This window comes from Daldinia vernicosa, assembly GCF_022497035.1.
Source record: "Daldinia vernicosa strain CBS 139.73 unplaced genomic scaffold F5Y00scaffold_10, whole genome shotgun sequence".
Classification (NCBI taxonomy): domain Eukaryota; kingdom Fungi; phylum Ascomycota; class Sordariomycetes; order Xylariales; family Hypoxylaceae; genus Daldinia; species Daldinia vernicosa.
Window position 1 is genome coordinate 580,923 of NW_025953926.1, and position 16,579 is coordinate 597,501.

General features: G+C 46.6%; 4 protein-coding genes and 1 non-coding gene across 5 annotated transcripts; 3 read left to right on the forward strand and 2 right to left on the reverse strand.

Annotated features, from left to right (window-relative positions):
- Positions 1–562: 562 nt before the first annotated feature.
- Positions 563–2,662, forward strand: F5Y00DRAFT_12432 (uncharacterized protein). The gene has a single exon (XM_048004103.1). The coding sequence runs from the start codon at positions 887–889 to the stop codon at positions 2,195–2,197; it is 1,311 nt and encodes a 436-aa protein (XP_047867482.1). The 5' UTR covers positions 563–886; the 3' UTR covers positions 2,198–2,662.
- Positions 2,663–2,948: 286 nt separating this feature from the next.
- On the forward strand, positions 2,949–4,463 carry F5Y00DRAFT_12444 (2-nitropropane dioxygenase). Its single transcript, XM_048004106.1, has one exon. It carries the CDS (start codon positions 3,349–3,351, stop codon positions 4,414–4,416), a length of 1,068 nt encoding a protein of 355 aa, XP_047867483.1. The 5' UTR covers positions 2,949–3,348; the 3' UTR covers positions 4,417–4,463.
- Positions 4,464–5,884: 1,421 nt separating this feature from the next.
- F5Y00DRAFT_259558 (uncharacterized protein) lies at positions 5,885–6,841 on the reverse strand (the record flags this gene model as incomplete). The annotated part of the gene is made up of 1 exon (XM_048010896.1): positions 5,885–6,841. One exon carries the CDS (start codon positions 6,839–6,841, stop codon positions 5,885–5,887), a length of 957 nt encoding a protein of 318 aa, XP_047867484.1.
- A 5,503-nt stretch (positions 6,842–12,344) lies between these two features.
- On the forward strand, positions 12,345–14,284 carry F5Y00DRAFT_230096 (uncharacterized protein). The gene is made up of 5 exons (XM_048006856.1): positions 12,345–12,412; positions 12,530–13,048; positions 13,110–13,402; positions 13,465–13,974; positions 14,049–14,284. Exons 2-4 carry the CDS (start codon positions 12,774–12,776, stop codon positions 13,962–13,964), a joined length of 1,068 nt encoding a protein of 355 aa, XP_047867485.1. The 5' UTR covers positions 12,345–12,412; positions 12,530–12,773; the 3' UTR covers positions 13,965–13,974; positions 14,049–14,284.
- A 90-nt stretch (positions 14,285–14,374) lies between these two features.
- Positions 14,375–14,472, reverse strand: F5Y00DRAFT_t38. The gene has a single exon. It is a non-coding gene; the product is annotated as a tRNA-Leu (tRNA).
- Positions 14,473–16,579: the final 2,107 nt, after the last annotated feature.

Consider the following 16,579-nt stretch of genomic DNA (forward strand, 5'->3'; position numbering starts at 1 on the left):
CCGCTCTACATATGCTTATCCGTAAGCGACCTAGCACTAGCCTACCTCTTAGTCACCTAGGTACATAGTACCTTGTACAACACAACTCAATCATTAACTCGGCCACTTGTGACTTTAGAATTTAGATTACGGATGGAAGCGACAAACATTCCTCTCCCCCGCAGTATTTCTCGGTGGCTTGACTGTAACTGCTTATTACATACCTCCTAGGCACTTTAGGTACCTGACTTGGGGATGAGGTCATTGCAACTTATTATAACTCTTACACTACTTTTACTTTGGTTTTACCGTAACTAATCCCTTCGCGGCTGTAATTTTTTAGTTGCTTTGCCGACATTGGATTTGCGCGCAACTTTTATGCATTTTCCTCTTTTCCCTCTCCCCTTCTCCCCTTCTCCCTTTACTAAATTATTATTACTAAACTCTGGGGCCAACGCAACTCTATTAATGCTCAAACACTGAAATGCTTGAGTCCCCAATTCTTAATTCCCACCTATCCCCTATAAACACCGCCCCGACTCCGCGCAACATCTTCTTATTCCAAGGGTCCACGTAGCATGGAAACTTTGATTTCACCTGCGTCAACATCAACTATATCACGCTCCCTCATACAATATACACATTATAGGCGACTACCCCTTAGTCTCTCTTTACCATTGCCAAATGGGTAATGATTCCTTCAGGATCACCTCCCGCATGATTACTGGCAATTGAGCTACGAAGAAACGAACGACGTCAGACCGGAGGTCCGACGCGCGAGCATCTCCATTCACCTGATTAGCTGACCCGGAAAAAGCCAACATCTCCATCGAGCGTCCGTAACGCGAATCTTGGCGCTCGCCTGCATATAAAAGAAAACCCTCTTAGCACCCGCCCCTACGGAGCAATGGCATTCCTCGAAGATCCTCGTCTTCGGCAGCGATGGAACCAGATCTCTCATACAACCGAGACTGTCACTGAGAACGCAGCCGCTGGTATATGGAGTTTTGGTCACACATACGTCACACCGTGTTTCTCCTCCATCTTCTCAGCGTTGGAGAGCTGCTCGACCGTCTGCCTCGGCGATCGTGAAGAACGAGCACGACGAGCAAGGGAACGTCAGCGGGCGCGAGGAAGGGCCGAATATAGCTTCGACTTCTACGATGATTGGGATGAGGAGTTGGGAGGCGGTGACGATGCAGGGGGACTTCTCGGTAGTTGGCGAGGTGAAGATTGGGATCAATTACTTGCAGGCACCGGGAAAAAGCGGAGCGGAGGTGACGTTCAAGAGCAACCAAAGAGAAAGCGCGGAATGAGCTACGGCACAAAAGGACCGCGGAGAAGATCCAGTATTCACGAAGATCCGACAATCATTCCGAGCACTGCACCTCTGGGATTTTTGGGCCGTCTACCGTTCAAGATAGGAGGAGGCCCTTTGAGATATAAACCTAGTGCAGCAAATCTACAAGAGCATCCCGGAGCATCAAGGTCGGGATTAGATACAGAACGCGTGCCGTTGTTGGACGAAAATGACGATGAGGCACACACTAACGAATCACAGTCGCATAGTAGGAACCGAAGTGGAACGGTAGGCAGTGGAGATACTAGCGATTCGTATAGATCGAGAGGTGATCTTTTCCCAAGCGACGAAGAAGGGGAAGAAGATGCAATACCACTGGACGACGAGTTCGCCATCGCGCTAGATCACGCGGATGATCGCGAGAGTAGTAAGACGAGGAGCAGCAAGGGGAAACGGATTGCAGATCGCAGGATACCAAGGAGTGTTTCGAGGGCGACGATAGATTCGGCAAGGCCATCCTTACACCCCAGCTTTGGTTCAGGATCGGTCCCAGAGAGCCCAGCGCTGCTTTCAATGGCATCACTGGAAGATTTACGACTCGAAGAAGAACGGCTGGAACGGGAGGAAAATGAAGTAGTAGAGAAAAAGAGACAGGTTGCTGCGGATTTGGCTCTTAGGAGAGGGCTGAGTCGGGATAATCTTCAAATCGAATCCGTCCAGGAGGTGAAATCCGAAATAGTCAGGGTAGAAAGGCCGATGGTTCCGCAAGAAGCTATATTTGATAAGGGATCAGACTACGGACAAGACGAGGCCGGATCTGGATCTGCAGAAGGAGAGGCTCACCAGCTACAATCGCCAGCACCGAAAGATCCGCCACAAGAAGACTTTGTCCCTGCACGACTACCATATTTCCGATGAGAAATATCACCAGATATTACCAACCCGTAACTTCGACTCGAACTAATACTCCTCGCGGCCAGTATGCAACACGCCGGCGGATTCTATCACAGGGCTTTAAGCTATGCTTAAGACGAACCAGAGCCCCAATCAGATGAGGTTTGATAACGCCTATGATGAGCCATGACACTATGCTTGATGATAAGGATTCAGCGTCACGTCGGAAACGTGTAATTGGTAGTGTAGGCGATCAAGCTATCTCACTACCTGTAAATCAATGTGTGTACGTGTAAATATGGAATTATGAAAACTATAGGGTTGGCAGAGCGAGAAAGCGGCCTAAGCCTTATAGAGCGTGCAAAGCGCAATGACCTTTGCTATAGCGAAGGTTTTGATGTTACTATTATTGCTGGGAATGGGAATTTTGAAATTAATTCTAACTAGACAAGATACCAAGCTTGAATATACTTATCTACCTTGATATTACCCTACTTGCATAACAACGCTTGTCAAATGTCATATTTTAGTATACCGATAAACGATAATTCTTAGTTCCTGACTTGACACTTCAGGTCAGACAAGTTACCTCATACCTAGGCCCATCGTTTAGACCATTACCGAAAATAGATGTGCCTCGGCATCTTTTTAGTTTACCCAGTTTACCCCAGATCTCCGCTTCGCACCGTCGAGCTTAGCTCCCGAGAACCATCGGGCTTTATTGTGTGGTCCGTATGTATAAGTTCAACAACTTCCATTTTATTACCTGGTAGGTAGTCTTCTAACCTACCCCTTTATTTCTTACATCTTACTCACGAGTAATGCGTATAGTTAAACACGCGTAACGTACGCAGAACTTCGCATAACTACCTGTTAACTACCTACTTAGTAAAAACGAAAAGTTCGTGTCGTACAACATCCAAGCCGCCCGCAGTGCTTCTTATACCGCGGGTCGGATTGTATCGTGACACTTTTGGTCCGAGGTGACCGAACTCAGGTTGCTCGATAAGACTGCTGAGCTTCGCCCTCGGGCAAAGCATCTCCTTACATATACTTGACTCGCTCGCATACAACCATACTCCACCTTGCATCACAGCGGCACGGTTCCCACCCGCGATTATAGACCCAAGACACGTAAATACGTACGTAAATTAGCAGCTCCAACCGTCGTCACAATGGCGCCGCAACCCCAAGGCCCCATCACGACCCCCCTCACCACCCTCCTCGGGATCCAACACCCCATCATCCTCGCAGGCATGGCCCGCGTCTCAGGCGGCGCCCTCGCCGCCGCCGTCTCCAACGCCGGCGGCCTAGGCGTCATCGGCGGGTTCCAATACACGCCCTCGCAACTCCGCGCCATCGTCGCCGAGCTCAAAGCCGCCCTGCGGTCCCCAGACCTGCCCTTCGGCGTGGACCTGGCGCTGCCGCAGATCGGCGGGTCCGCGCGCAAGACTAACCACGACTACACGGGCGGCAAGCTCGACGAGCTCATCGACATCACCATCGAGAGCGGCGCGAGGCTGTTCGTCAGCGCGGTGGGCGTCCCGCCCAAGTACGTGATCGATAAGCTGCATGACGCGGGCATACTGGTGATGAATATGGTCGGACACCCGAAACACGCGGTCAAGGCCCTCGATCTCGGCGTCGATATGGTGTGTCCGCAGGGCGGCGAGGGCGGCGGACACACGGGCGACATAGCCAGCTCGGTGCTCGTCCCGGCCGTCGCCGACGTCGCATCGCGGTACCACCCGCCGATGCTGAACGGCAGCCCCGCCCTCGTCGTAGCCGCAGGCGGTATCAACGACGGACGATCGCTAGCCGCGAGCCTGATGCAAGGCGCAGCGGGAGTCTGGGTGGGAACGCGCTTCGTCGCGAGCGTCGAAGCGGCCAGCAGCCAGGAGCACAAGCAGAGCGTCGTAACGTGCGGCTTCGAGGACACGCAGCGCACGCTGGTGCTCACGGGGCGGCCGCTGCGCATGCGCACCAACGCGTATATCGCGCGGTGGCACGCGCAGCCGCAGAGGATACGCGAGCTCTGCGACAGGGGCGTCGTGCCGATCGAGCACGACCTCGAGAACGACGTCGAGGATATCGATCCCCCGCACCTGATGGGCCAGGTCGCGGGCGCTGTTACTAAGGTCCAGCCTGCCGCCGAGATCGTCCGCGAGATGGTGGATGGTGCGGTGCGGATGCTGAGGCTGGGGAGCGAGTACGTCGATGCGAGTGCGAAGAGTAAGCTGTGAGGCTTAGACCCGATGGAAGAATGTGTGTGTGTAGGCACTCAAGTCCCGGCAGTGTCGCCCGCATGCATACATCATACCTAGAACCTTACATGTAGTTATGTAAGGTAGTAAGGAAGATATCTCCATGTAAGCAGGCTGACATCCAATACCCAAGCACATACTGCTACGATCTGCGGCCGGGTCCGCATCCGGGAGCCGGTACGCGCCTTACCGGCACCGAGGGGGAAGATGATGGATGACCTTACTACGTACATGGCATAGACGCAGTGTGACCTTACCTCTATTTCGCGGGAATACCCTACATAGTACATAGATGGATGCATCCCACCCTCGTCATTTCTCACCGAAGGCAGAGTCCTAAAGTTGGACTCGGGAGGATCGGCCCCAAAGGGGGAAAAGGGCTTGTACGATCATGAATTTGGAAATTTGGGATCTGGTCTGGTTTTGGGGGCGGTATGAACTTTATTGGAATATACCTATGTAGGATCATTCGCAGTATGTATGTGTGTACCTACATAATGTAATAGTAAGATCTACCTACCGTCGTTGTCGTCGTCATTTCACTAGGTACATACCTAGAATCCCTATCACCGCCTCTCCCACCCATTCAAGGGTGAACAGAAGAAGAAAATAAAAAGTAAAACAAGATAAGGGACTCCGAGAACCCCGCGGGGACGCGTGTAAGGTTTGCGCGGAAGAAACATTCATGACTCAAACCATTCGCCCTCTATACATATCTACCTAACCTAACCTACCTATGTACTTAGTGTATAGTACATACGTAACATCTTAGGTACGGTACCGTAGTCTCGTCTCGTCTGGTAGGTAACTTGCAGTTGTCGATATTCACATTCACAGGCTTGGTTGGGGTGGCTTGCATGATGCATTTACCTACCTAACCTACCCATCGGATGGGCCATGCATTTCGTCGTTGCGTAACGGAGAAAAAAGAAACACAGAGAGAGGTAGGGGGCGGGTCATTGCGTCCCTCGTTTGTGGCTTGGGGCGGTATGCACCGTACTGGCCACCTCGTTTTACATCATGTCGATCGATTAACATGAGAAAAAGCCAATCGATGGACATGCGTACGTAATCATCGTAAATAAGTAGGTTAGATACCTACCTACAGGTAGGACAAGACAAGTTTAGCAAGACGAATTAGATTGCGTATGGATGTCTTAGAAGCTAGGTATCGAATTCTAGGGGTTTTTTTCATAGTAACGCCGGTTTGCCATGTATCAGGGTCTTTATGTAATTCGTCACCCTTGGCATCACGATGAAGCAATTGATCTCCTCTCCATGCTGAGCACGTTTGAAAGTTAGTTCCTACTCAAGCTAGAGACGAGCAATTCTTTCATCTGGTTGGTTCAATTATTCATGGGTGTACAGCATAATGCACAGCGTGAGATGAGAAGAGACAAGACATGTCGCATTTGACGAGTGTCTACACTAAAAAAACAACAACGAATCAACATGTCCATCTATCCCCGCGGCTTTTCCTAAACACTGCCGTCGACAACGCTGGTTCCTTCTCCCATTGCGCTGGTAGTACCATCATTAGCGTGTCGATCTCCTCACGGGCTGCCTGCATCCGCTTCTTCATGGGATCCAATGTGCCGTTCTCTTGTAACTCCTGCTGTAACTGTAACTCCTCCAGACGTTGCACCTGTCCCTCAAGCAGCTCCGCCTCGATATCTTGTGGTTCGTCTTCTACTAGCTGGGGGAGAGGCCCTAACTCGAACTTCTCTGTGTCGTGGACAAATATTATCCGTTCCAGCGAGTTTAAATCAACCTTCTTCCATCGTAGCACTCGCCATGCGCCCTCGGGGACAACTGCAAGGCGTTGTACTTGATCTAATCCTTGCGTAGAGGCCCATAACGATGAGCATTCCGGTTTCAGCTCCGAGTTGCCGAAGAATAAGGTATCCCGGTTGAAATCAACGTAAACTCTCGGTTGTATGCTGCCTACGCCAAGTGAAAGCTTGTAATGTTTGAGAGCCTCGTGTCTAGCTTCGGCGTTGACATGTAATAGAGCGGGGATCTGTGTGGTTGAATACCATGTCTCCCCTTGGCTAGACGAATCCAATATAGCTTCTTCCAATGACCTAGGAGTCTGCTTCTGTCCTGTGTATGGTGACTTGACGATGACCGTCCTAGGATCAGGCATAGCATGCTGCCATATTTTGATCCGTAGTTCCGGGGGGAGCTCGTTGAACTTGCTGAATGTGGTGGGGCTTTGAAGCTTGTTTGACACTCGTGATAATGTTCCCTCCATTGTGCTGTCGATGAGGTTGAGCAATTGGTAGTATTGAGATTGTTGCCAACGATAAAGCCTTATAAGTAACAGTATCGAACTGACAACAGGTATCATGGCGACGGGCACATCGTAATAAATAGTTGGGGTGTGGCTCGTCCTGCCCGGCATGGTTATGTATAGCCCTGTAGGCTATAGGGGGGTTTCTTGGTTTCTTGGAGTAGGATGGGATACTTGATGCAGTACTTCTTCCAACTCCAAGCGAGGGTGTGTGCGTGATCGATGCGTAATATAAGTGATCAATCAGTTGAAACGTCCTTATAGGTACGAATTATAGGTGGTACATAAGAATCAGCCCCGCAACACGTTTGAGAGGATTCATAGGTAGGATTTGGGGTCTACAGATTAATATCATACACGGGGAACTGCCGCATGCGGTTTGAGGGTTGTCAGGTTTATATGCGAGCAAAGAGGAGGGGGGTTTTTTATTTCCATCCATTATCCATGGACCATTGTCATTACTTGTTGCCCCACACCCACGTTTGACAGACGGGGGGAGGATGAACAAGCAACTCGCTTCTCAAGGGTCCAGACTTTCTTTAGAGCGAACGCCGTGGGCCGGCGCGAGACTACCTAAACTGGTACCCTAGGTACAGTCAAAGGGTTAGGCACTATCGGGTAGTATTGTACCGTACCTAACCCTTAGCGGTGACTGACGAAAGTTTCATCAGACAAGGGACCTGGGATTGGAACGTGGTTTGATGAAGCGGCTCAAAGCCACAGCAGACTAGCGAGTTACTCAACCCACCTGCCCACTAGACGTCCCGAGTAAAAGCGGCCGCGGCCACCGACTCTCCGTGTACATACTTTTGTACTTTGACCATGGGCAGACTGGCAGACCAGCAGACCAGACCGCAGGTTAACCACATAATTAACCACCTAACTAAAAGGTAATGCAGCTGCGGCTACGCGTAGCCTAACACAAATTGTTTATGATGCGGTTAACCAAGGATGACGCTTGACACGTAACATATGTAGTTTAACATATGTAGTTCGTCCCGCACCATGGCGAATCCCTTGCGGTAAGCCGGCGTTAGTTTACCAACAGGTGACAGGTGATCAGATTTGTTCTCGGTATCCTGCGGCTTCGGGCGCGGTTAGCCGAACTCGCTCGAGCTCGTGCCTTAAGACTCGTCGGTTCCGATGCCGAGATAACTAAATCAAAGAAAGTGGGCAGCTTGCGTCGTCCCGTCTGCAAAGTTACCTACTTCTGGCTTCCGCTTATCTGCGCGTGTAGCTAAAGGCAGGTAGGTAAGGCAAGTTTCCACGAAAGCCACAAGCCAATAACTACTCGGCCGAGTGTGATCGTAGGAACCGTAGACATGCGTTCTGCTGTATCCCGTGATGCGATGCTGATTACCGCCAAACTCACCTCATTACCCCAGGAATCGCGGTAAGTCTTGTAAAGGATTCGTCTCGAGGTGAGACATGGCAGCTATTGAGAAACGTGATTGGGCAGTATAGAAAAGGGGTGCAGGCTGGCTTAACTTCCAACTCTCCTAGCCAACCAAAGAGCGATCTAGAAGTGCCAGGATTCTAGAGCTGGGGCTAAAAACGCAGGGTGGATGAGATTCATCGTAGGAAATCGTGGAGAAAGGAAGAAGCAGCTGACATGGGGGGCTGCGAGATGCTAACCACGCCTGGAGAAGTTGGCGTTACTGTTAGAAACTTACCCTTAGGTTAGGTACATGAGGTAATGAATGACCCAAAATATTCTTAGTCTATTATGAGGTACCTTAGGTACTGTAGACTGTATGTAGTCGGCATCGCTGTCCAGCTACAGGCCGATAGAAACGTAAACAATACTTCAGACGATTGCGTCAAACATGTGTGATGGAAACAAGAAAGGCGTCTAAGAAATTGGGTACCAAAAGAAAAAAAAGAATCATAGGGCAAGAATGACAAAGTCTCGCTAGTCGCGGTTCCTGTCGGTAGTCGGGGGCCATGGACTCCCGCCGTAGTGGGGCTATGAAAAGGGGTGTTGACGCCGCTTACACCAAAGGGTGACGACTACCTAAACCAAACCACCAAATTACAAGATGCATCTTACCTATTGTAGAGCAGTATTTCAGCCCCCTAAAGTCTATTCATCATTGTACATTAACTTACTAACTAATTAAAAAAGCCAACATTCTTGGAATAGGGCTCGGCACTTACTTAGATAGGAGACCGTTAAGCCTTCGAAGCTTGGCACTTCGCAACCTCATATACCTACCTCATAATAACGCAGGTCAGATCCTAATCGACCACAGCCACTGACGAGCTGTAGGTACGTACAACTTGCATAGAATTGCAATTGAATTAGTTTGCTACAGTAACAGCAGAATTAAGGATATGTTTCAACGCAGTGGGCCTACCGGCATACGGGTTATTTTTTCGCGTAGTACGTCATAACGCTATATTGCCGCGACCAAATGACCAAATAAACTTGTCGCCAGAGTCAAAGGCCGACCGCCGACCCGTCGACCGCTTCCACTTATTCCCAGCCCAACACGATCACCATTCGCAATCTGCGACTTTATTACCTGCCGTCTGTTCCAGGGGAAATTACCGGTGTCGTGGCATGATGCTCCGAGGCTCAATATTTTGAATCATCTATGTACCTGATCACTGCGAGAATACGCGTCCGTAATATGGCGCAAAGTCGGAGATGTACCTACCTATCTCTGCGTTACCATTTAACCTACATAGGTTAGGTTAGGTACCTAGGTATCCTACCCATTAATAATTATAAATAATGACCCAAAGATCGAGGACGGGAGATCATCATGAAAAGCTTATTTTATGAGCACATTTCTTTATGACGAAATCTCACCTCATGCATAACCCATCAACACGGCGCATCGTACATTTCCCAACGTCTTCTCAAATCATTGGTCCCTGTCAAGTCGTAGCCCAGCTATCTCAGTCACCGGCAGTGACTCGCCCGGCGGCACGTGATAATCCGAGCCGGTGGTTGCTCAGTTGGGCAAGTCTTTCCAACATTCCGGTTTCTGATTGGCTGACGAAATAATGTCACAGATCTGACTGGCATCTTAATATCACCCAATCAGCTGTACTATTTATAAAAGTATCTCTCCGCCGCGTCTACTATATCTTCAAATGCGAGGATCAAAGATTATTAGGAGAGTTTTTGATTCAATCAAATTTCCTATATCTAAAGAGGTTTATTTATTGTGTAGCACTCTCGCACTTGAGGACATATATCTAACTTACAGCCTCAATCAACACACTGTCATTCGCACTTAGATCTACGGTACCATTACATGGCAGATAATACCCTCTAGTATGTGTTAATTAAGGTATAGTCATCCGCCTAGGCGCCTTAATAAGGGTACCAATTTAGAGTCCAGTCGTGAGACTCGAAGGTAGCGAAGCATAATAATGCCGATATAACCGACAATGGTCTAACATAATGCTAATGAGGTTTGGAATAGGAATTGCCGAAGATTCGGATCCTCTCTACAACCGTGGTAGGTAACTGGCCACACGCTGACAGGCTTGGCTAACAGCCACGTGTGACGTATTTTATATAGCAAGAGAAACGCCATCTGTAAGCGGGGAGTGACTAGGTAAACACTGATAGTAAATATCACCTTTATATATTACGATGTAAATCGAAACACTTCACTAAAGACGGAATCTATTCTTAAATGAAAGGTCCTCTCAGCCTAGAACTAAAACTTCTTCTAAAGTCGGCACCGAGTTAAAGGGAGTATCAGGAAGAATGAGATGCATCAATACCCCTATTACCAGTCCCGGCACTTTAGCCACATCTATTTTTCAGCCTCATCCGAGTATTCCGTAGAAATATACGCATAGACTTAATCCGACGCTTTGTTAATGATATCATCTAGCAGGGCCCCTGAAGATCTTCTGTATAGGCATGCCCAATCGACTAAGAATTAAAGTTTCGCTCCACAGCATCAGACACCATCATTCATGTAAGACGACTCAAGAGAATGTTCAAATGATTACTGCTAATGTAGAACGCAAGCCATCTCTATGATGCCTACCCCAAAGCACCTCGATTCCTATCGCAAGCCAAACCGTATTGTTACTAAAGTAGAGAATATCGTAAGGGATAACACCATGTCTAGCCTAGGTTTAGCTTCCGTAGATTTATATACTAATACTTAAACTAGGCTAAAGATCGAAGCATACTATTCCATCTTAAGGCATTATATCTCTTTACTAAATCTAATTTCAAAACTATAGTTGTGCTACTGAGTGTCTTCGCGATCTCTCTGAGGTTTTCTGGAGTCGAGCTTGGTATGACGGTAACGAACCAACCCGCCACTAGCTACATAGTATCTCGAGTCCTCTTGATGTTAGCTTGGCTTTGGATACGTTTGCTCGTCGTAGATATCTCGAATCAGAGGCTCCCCGGGTCGGTGGCCTAATATGCTATCAACAAGCCTTGGCGACCAATGCCTTCAAATCGACTTTCTATAGAAGAGGCACAACAGACTCTCGGAATCATCGCACCAGTATTGATTATAATAAGCGTAGCAACGGGAAGCTTTATTCCTAGCGCGATGAATATTATTCTGCTCTGGTTATATAATGACCTAGACGGTGCGAATTCCAGTCCAATACCCTTGATCTACGGGGAAGGTTGGGCACGAGCGGCTCTAGCGATATTGGTCCCCCTCTGGTCAATGGTTTGCCTAGTATTCTGGAATATAAATTCACCGGTTGCTTGGATACCAACACTATTCATTGGGGGCGCTATTTCACTGATAACTACGTTTCGTCAGGAGCATTCGTATGATGAGATCGTGTGGAAGCTTTTGGTCTCTTTGGATGGCTCAACTCCCGATCTTCTCTTCAAGGACTTAAGAATCGAGGTCCATCCTCAGATAAACACCGAGGGCATTTACACACCTCACAGATTATTCCGAGCCGACTCATCAAATATTTAGTGAATTGTAAATTTTCATTTGCGTATGCCATTTATACTCTGACCTATAGAATTTTACTATGTTCTCATTAAATCGCTCTGATTTGCTGCCTTTGACTTCAAGCTCACCTGTTATTCCACCAAGAAAAAGGATTCCTAGAGCTTCTTAAAAACGCCAAATCCAAAATAGTATTGAGGATAAATTTATACTAAGAACTATCTTGTACTTTTGACTGTCATCGGTCACGTTCAGTTGCTCAAGGTACCTAGGTTAATCAATTATAGAGAGCCCCCCAGTTTGAATATTAGTACCATTCTTGTAATAATTATTTATTAGAATACTAAGGCCCATTAGAAAGTAAATATCTTTTAAATCATCTAATGCAAAGTTGAGAGAGATTTATGGCGTATATGTATGTGCGCATACGATTCCCAGCGTGAAATAGGGGGGTTGAAACGCCCTATCCAAACCAACTCACCTGCTCAATATGAACAAAAACACCACGGAAAGACTAACCACCTACAATCGCGCTCATAATACGTGGTCGGAATACTCGATACAGTTAGAATAAAGATGTAGGGTATCACTAGACATGTGAGACTGGATTGCCGTTTTTAGAATCGCATGTGCGATGATGACTGGGGGAGTTGATCACACACATAAATATCCGTCTTCTCTCTCTAGAACCACCTCAAATACTATCCTTTCTACCTCAACAATCGAAAACTCAAGGCGTAGAACTACAATGCCAAATGAACACACAACTCCCCAACAATAGGTACGGTTCAGTGGCTGTTTGAAGTCTTGCTTCCACTTAGACGTCTTGTTATAACTCCCGCCTGGGTATTTTTCATTCTGTTACCATTGTCAGCGTGGCGCTGATGCTTTTGCGTAGCCGGTCGGTACCCTTCTATCAGGAGAGCGTGTATTCCGCCGACTCTCCGGAAGATCAGGAAGGGTCGAAAGGCATCGAACGTTGGATGCGTTGTCCAACTCCACCCATATCCGTGAAGCTCGTCGAAGACGAGTTCGATCGAAAGGCAAAAGTACCTCCTAAAGGGGAACGAAAAGCAAGGGTCCAAGGAAAGCTCGCCGCAATCGAGAGGGTAATAAACCCCAGATCATAGCGGGCAGGAAATATGCCTGACACCTTGAATGAGCCGGCGAGGGGACGCATGGCATGTGGGAGCGGGGGCCCCTTATGCGATTCGCTTCTCCCTCATACAGGGGTGACGGCAGCTCCTTTAGCAGATATAGTCAGCCTGTTTAACTCTAAAGTTAGCCAACTGACAGACGACGAAGAGCACAAGGAGTACCTAGCTTGCCCTTTCTGGAAGCATAATCCCGCCCGATATCTTCGTGTTAAGAACTCATGTACGGCTGGTGTTGGTTTCAAGAATATTGGGAAGTTAACGTGAGTAGCTATTCGTTGCTATTCTGACTATTCCCGGCACTTATGCTGATAAATTCCCCAGTGAGCATATCAAGAGGGTACACTGCCTATGGAACGGCTGCGAAAAGTGTCTCATGAGGTTTAACAAAGCAAAAAAGGAGGAAGTTGGCGAAATAAAACGGAAGCACATGGTCAATTGCACACAGCCGATCAAGAGCTTGACGGAATTAGATGCTGAATGGATGAACAAGGATCAAGATGAAGCGTATGGGCAGCTCAATTTTCAGAAAGATAAAGGGAGCCCCTTTCGATGCTACGAGAAAATATGCTGTGCGTTATGGGGACCTGACCCAAAAATCGAGATCCAAGAGCCCTGTAAGTAAAACGATGCCGTGCTGGATTGCCTCTTACCCCTTTACACCGCTGACCAGGCCTAGACCACCTACCCGGATTTCAAATGTCGGTCCTTCGTTGGCAGTTCGTAAAGGATCTGGAGTCACTATATGAACAGAAGAAAACCGAAGAGCCGCGTCCAGACACGAGACAAAATGCAAATGCGGCGACTACTACTACTACTGCACTCTCTCCTAGCATTCAGAACATCGATCCAAAGCTCCTCTCGACACATACTTTAGACAATCTATCAAGCGGACCGGCTCCTTTTTACAGAGGACAACGCAGAAAAGATTCGGGTGTATGGTCGTGGGATCCTAGTGAGAACCATGCGACCTTCGCCAAACCTACACTTCCCGAATTTCCTTTCGACGATGAACTGGGTGAAGAGAGTCCAATACGAACGCAGAATGAACCAGACTACCTCGATGGCATCTGGCCCGGTTTAACAGAGCCGTACGCAATCCCGGAGGGTCAATTTGATAGGGATGCTGATGGGGATGTCTCTTTGGAAAATAATAATTGGCGAATCGTGCCTGAGTAGCGTTATAGGAATAATGATAACGAAGATTAGTTTTCTTAACTTTTTATTATCATTACTTGTTTCAATATCTCTTGATTAACGTACATCTATTTAACGTAGCTTGCTCATGCACTGCAGTTCATTAAAACAGTATGATATATCTTGGATTCATTGCCTATATGTAATGTCCCCACCCCCCGGGCATCTAATTCAAAATTAAATGATTAGTATCGAGTAGGCGCAGTACAGGCGAATATAATAGGTAAAAGTTGTGATTCAGAAGTTTCTCGTGGTTTAATGAACGGTCTCCACTATGTATGAAGCACAAAAAAGTGAGCGGGGGAATTGTATGCGAAATTAGATAGTGAGTGGGATAAAAAAGAAGATATTCGCAAGACGAAAAAAAAAAAAAAAAAGAAACCCAAAAATAATGATGAGAGTGGGACTTGAACCCACGCGGATTTCTCCATGAGGATATGATATTAAGGTGACCTTAACCTCACGCCATAACCAACTCGGCCATCTCACCGTGATTGGAGTTTGCGCTATTTTGTATTATATTCCTAGGTACGTACTACCCCGCTTCTCCCGGTACATATTCGGACGGCAATGACCTGCATTCACGGAGGCGCAAACTTCCACTCTCACTAACCCTCACGTATACGGTATACGTATGGGTAAATAACTTCCTTGTCGTCGTCGAACATATATATATGTAAAAATTAAAAGGTAGAATAAATAGGCAAGTATAAAAGGTTAAGTACCTATCTACTCTCCGGCTCTCTTATATGGTTTTAACATGTTCCTACGATGAATTTAAAATCTTGCATAATATGTTAGATTCTCTAATCATGGGATGAAAATGATCATTGAGACCCTAAGTATTCTATATTATGAATTAAGATAAAGTAATGTTCTTAAAGTCCAATGAGCTCGAGATCTGTCCCGTTCAATTCCGAAGATCTAAAGGACATATTGTAATTCTTAGTAGTTATTATCCTTTTAGATGATACTTCTAGAACCCAACAAATTCTCTAAGCATTTAAACATGGCCCGATTAAATATGTAAATGTAAAACATTACATGGACTTCCGTAAATCATCTTAGGGGTTTTTACAACTCATGTTTCCCTTATTTACTACCCAGTAGCGCTGGCGCGTGAGGCAGTCAAATTCACCCATACGGCCTGTTAATTAGTCTTCACTTTACTTTTACCTAATAGTACGTATGGTAAGACGCCAGCTGTTTCTCATTAGCTTTAGCCAAATACGCGGCCCACAAATAGACAAGCTGAAACTCCACACTACTGTCACGGTCTGTACGGGCTATTGACAGTCGTGAATACACGGCTGTGGCCGAGCTACCTTAGGCGTTACTAGATATTGGTAGAATCGCTACAGTGTACTCGTGAAACCATGTCACTGTTTTAGTAATAGTCTTATAGAAGTGCCGTCAAGTACTATATCGATTAACTAGGATAATATGTTCTTGCTACTTGTCGAATGGGTGTATAAATTCCTCCTGAAATTAGCACCATGGGCCTTAAGGGGCTGTTCAATCATTCGAGACTCATTATCAAGCTAAAGAAAACCATATATCTACAATCTAACAACTCCATAACAAAGGTGATGGTTCTTTAAAGTCTTCTAATATTATTTCAACGGAATTGAAGTAACTCGAGTATTATCCCGAGATATTAACTGAAAAGGGGTAAACAAAAAAACATCTACTCAAGTACCCAACCAGTAATGTTTAAACACTCCTATAATCAAACTCTCGAAAGGACAAAAGCGCATTCTACTACTTATCACTTAAACTAAAGTGGACATGAATGAAGGATATAGTCTTTAGATATAAAATATATCTAGCAGTTTAACCAACTCTAACAAAATAATAGTTAATAGATAGCAATTTACAAGTAACTAAGTTACCAAGGCTTTTAAACATAAGAAAGTTCCTATATCACCTGCACATAAATGTTGGCGCCCCGGTATTTTCACTTATCTTGCTTCATATCTTCTCACTAATATTAATCTTCCACACTATCATAAAGACATATTTCCTATAATATTTCAATACAACTTAAACAGTATACACTAAGCCCTAGACTTTCGGTAGAGATCAGTATCAGACATCACTTAAAAGTACCGAAACAAATAAAATACATCGAGGCCTTTTCAAGGTCACTATCGCCACCGTAAATATCCTTCACCGACAACTTTATACCTGCGGTGTTACAACCCTCTCCGTTTGCGCAGTACATACATAGGAGGTAGGTAGCAGCCCGATACCTTTTCGAAGCAGAACCACATGAGCAATAACGGGCATGGCATTACAATTTATGAAGCAAGAATTACGCAACTTATCTAACGCTCGCTCGTGGCAATGTCACGTCTCATCCATCCCTCCCTCCCCCTCCATACATCCATCCATCTCCTGTCGATCACCAGTTAATCACGTGGCCACCATCCATTACATTACACAACATTACATATATTACGTTACGCAACTCTTCTCGGCGGAATTTTCCAATTTCATTCAACCTTTCCTACGATACATACCTACATACCTACATACCTAACACACTGCCGATTCCCGCAACCCAGCCAGAAAGGGGGGCCTTGGAAATAACCTCC